This window comes from Erythranthe guttata, chromosome 10 (genome assembly GCF_056151865.1).
Source record: "Erythranthe guttata isolate IM_541 chromosome 10, IM_541, whole genome shotgun sequence".
Lineage (NCBI taxonomy): Eukaryota > Viridiplantae > Streptophyta > Magnoliopsida > Lamiales > Phrymaceae > Erythranthe > Erythranthe guttata.
In genome coordinates, this window is record NC_142542.1 from 15,367,032 (window position 1) to 15,369,425 (window position 2,394).

Genomic DNA, 2,394 nt, shown 5'->3' on the forward strand with positions numbered 1-2,394 from the left:
GATATATTTTTAATTTTTGTTTTAATCTATCCAATTTGACCAATCGCAACAAAAAGAAAATGATATCCAAAATTCCGAATCAAAAGGTGAAATATTAGTGCCATGTGCCAGGCACGTGCCCGCTTCAATCATTCAGATAGATCCAAGGAAGTTAATCAGCCCTCCTTAAAATAAAAATAAAAAATCAGCCCCCCCACTAAGATTGTGACACGCGTATCCTCACCTAACTGACGAACCGTCAGATTGATACTGCATGAGAGAGCAAATGACAAATATACCCCTCAGTCCCTGCTATACATTCAAACCCATTCCGAGCTGTAAATCAAAAGAGATGAGAGTATCTGATTAATTGCGGTGGTGCAAAAACCCTAGAAAAAAAAAAAAAAAATCTGTTTCTCTCGTTTCTATATTTGCCGGTCAAAAATTAGAGAGATCTCCGCCTGGGAATGCAGAAAGATGGGAAGATTTCCGGTTCCTAACGCCCGATTCGGCGGCGGAAGGACCGATAAACGCCTCACCAGCAACCGTAATTGCCACCGCAAGCACGTCGAAGACGGGTGAAAACCACTTTAATTTCCTCCGCCGCCGCCGCCGTCACAATTTACATCAATTTTATCTTTTTTTTTTTGTTAGTATAAAAGATTTTGATTTTTTTTTTTTTTTTACCTTGTCCGAGAAATTAAATTAAGAGACGATGGGAATCGAAGAAATGAAATGCGGCGGCGCGTTGCATGGTAAGTACGAGCTGGGGCGGCTGCTCGGGCATGGGACTTTTGGGAAGGTGTACCACGCGCGTAACCTCCAGACGAGCAAGAGCGTGGCGATGAAAGTGGTGGGGAAGGAGAAGGTGGCGCGCGTGGGCATGACGGAGCACGTGAAGCGTGAGATCTCCATCATGAAAATGGTGCACCACCCCAACATCGTCGAGCTCCACGAAGTCATGGCCACCAAGACCAAGATCTACTTCGCCATGGAGCTCGTCCGCGGCGGCGAACTCTTCGCCAAAATCTCCAGGGGCAGGCTGCGCGAGGACGCCGCCCGGAGCTACTTCCAGCAGCTAATCTCCGCCGTCGATTTCTGCCACAGCCGCGGCGTCTACCACCGCGATCTGAAGCCGGAGAATCTCCTCCTCGACGAGGAAGGGAATCTCAAGGTCACCGATTTCGGCCTCAGCGCAATCTCCGATCACCTCCGCCACGACGGCTTGCTGCACACCACTTGCGGAACCCCGGCGTACGTCGCACCGGAGGTGATCGGGAAAAAGGGGTACGACGGCGCGAAGGCCGATATCTGGTCCTGCGGCGTGATCCTCTATGTGCTGCTGGCCGGTTATTTGCCTTTTCAGGAGGGGAACATTATTTCAATGTATCAGAAAATCCACCGGGGCGATTTCAAATGCCCACCGTGGCTATCGTCCGAATCCCGGAGGCTGATTATTAAAATGTTGGATCCGAATCCAAGTACGAGGATCACCATAGCTAAGATCATGGATTCAACATGGTTCAAGAAATCTCTTCCCAAGGGTTTGAAGATGAAAGAAGAGCAGGAATTCGAAGAAGCAGAGACTCTGAATGCATTCCACATCATTTCTCTATCGGAGGGATTTGATCTGTCACCATTATTTGAAAAGAAGAAGAGGGTGGAGAAGGAAGAATTGCGATTCGCGACTACGACTTCTGCGAGCAGTGTGATTTCGAAGATCGAGGAGGTGGCGAAGACGACGAATTTCAGGGTGAAGAAGAGCGATTCTTGTGTGAGGTTGCAGGGGAGGGAGAGTGGGAGGAAAGGGAAGCTGCGTATAGAGGCGGATATATTTGCGATGACGCCGTCGTTTGTAGTGGTGGAGGTGAAGAAATCGAGCGGAGATACGCTCGAGTACAACCAGTTCTGCAGCAATGAGCTTAGGCCGGCGCTTAAAGATATTGAGTGGAGATCGGCGGGTGGCAACTCTGTGGCTGCTTGAAAGGTGTTCGACAAAAGTCCTGAACCAGATGGTGGGTCTCCCAGGTGTGTGGGGATTTTGAGCAAGTGGGGCCCGTTTGTTTGGTTATGGTTTATTCTTTGTATTGTTTATTTTGAATTTGATTTGGTGTCATTTTGTACTGCTGTCTTGTTATATATTTGTGGCTTGTGAGTGTGATTGAATATTCTGTATTGCTTATGTGTACATGTCCTAGTGGTGCAATAATTTGTGCTAAGTGGGTGCTTTGCGAAGGTAGATGCTGCATGTGGTTATTTACATCGGGTGGATTTGAGCAGTAGATTCAATTAAATTTAATTACCCAATAAACATACATACATACGGGTGTATATGATTATGTGTAGAACTACAGTTCAAATTCACACGGAGTATTTATCGGTAGCAAAAGAAAAAAAATGCTTTTATTTAGTGAC

General features: G+C 47.0%; 1 protein-coding gene across 1 annotated transcript; it reads left to right on the top strand.

Moving 5' to 3' along the window:
* The first annotated feature begins 303 nt into the window (after window positions 1-303).
* Window positions 304-2,145, top strand: LOC105971547 (CBL-interacting serine/threonine-protein kinase 6). The gene has a single exon (XM_012996399.2). The coding sequence runs from the start codon at window positions 695-697 to the stop codon at window positions 1,961-1,963; it is 1,269 nt and encodes a 422-aa protein (XP_012851853.1). The 5' UTR covers window positions 304-694; the 3' UTR covers window positions 1,964-2,145.
* Window positions 2,146-2,394: the final 249 nt, after the last annotated feature.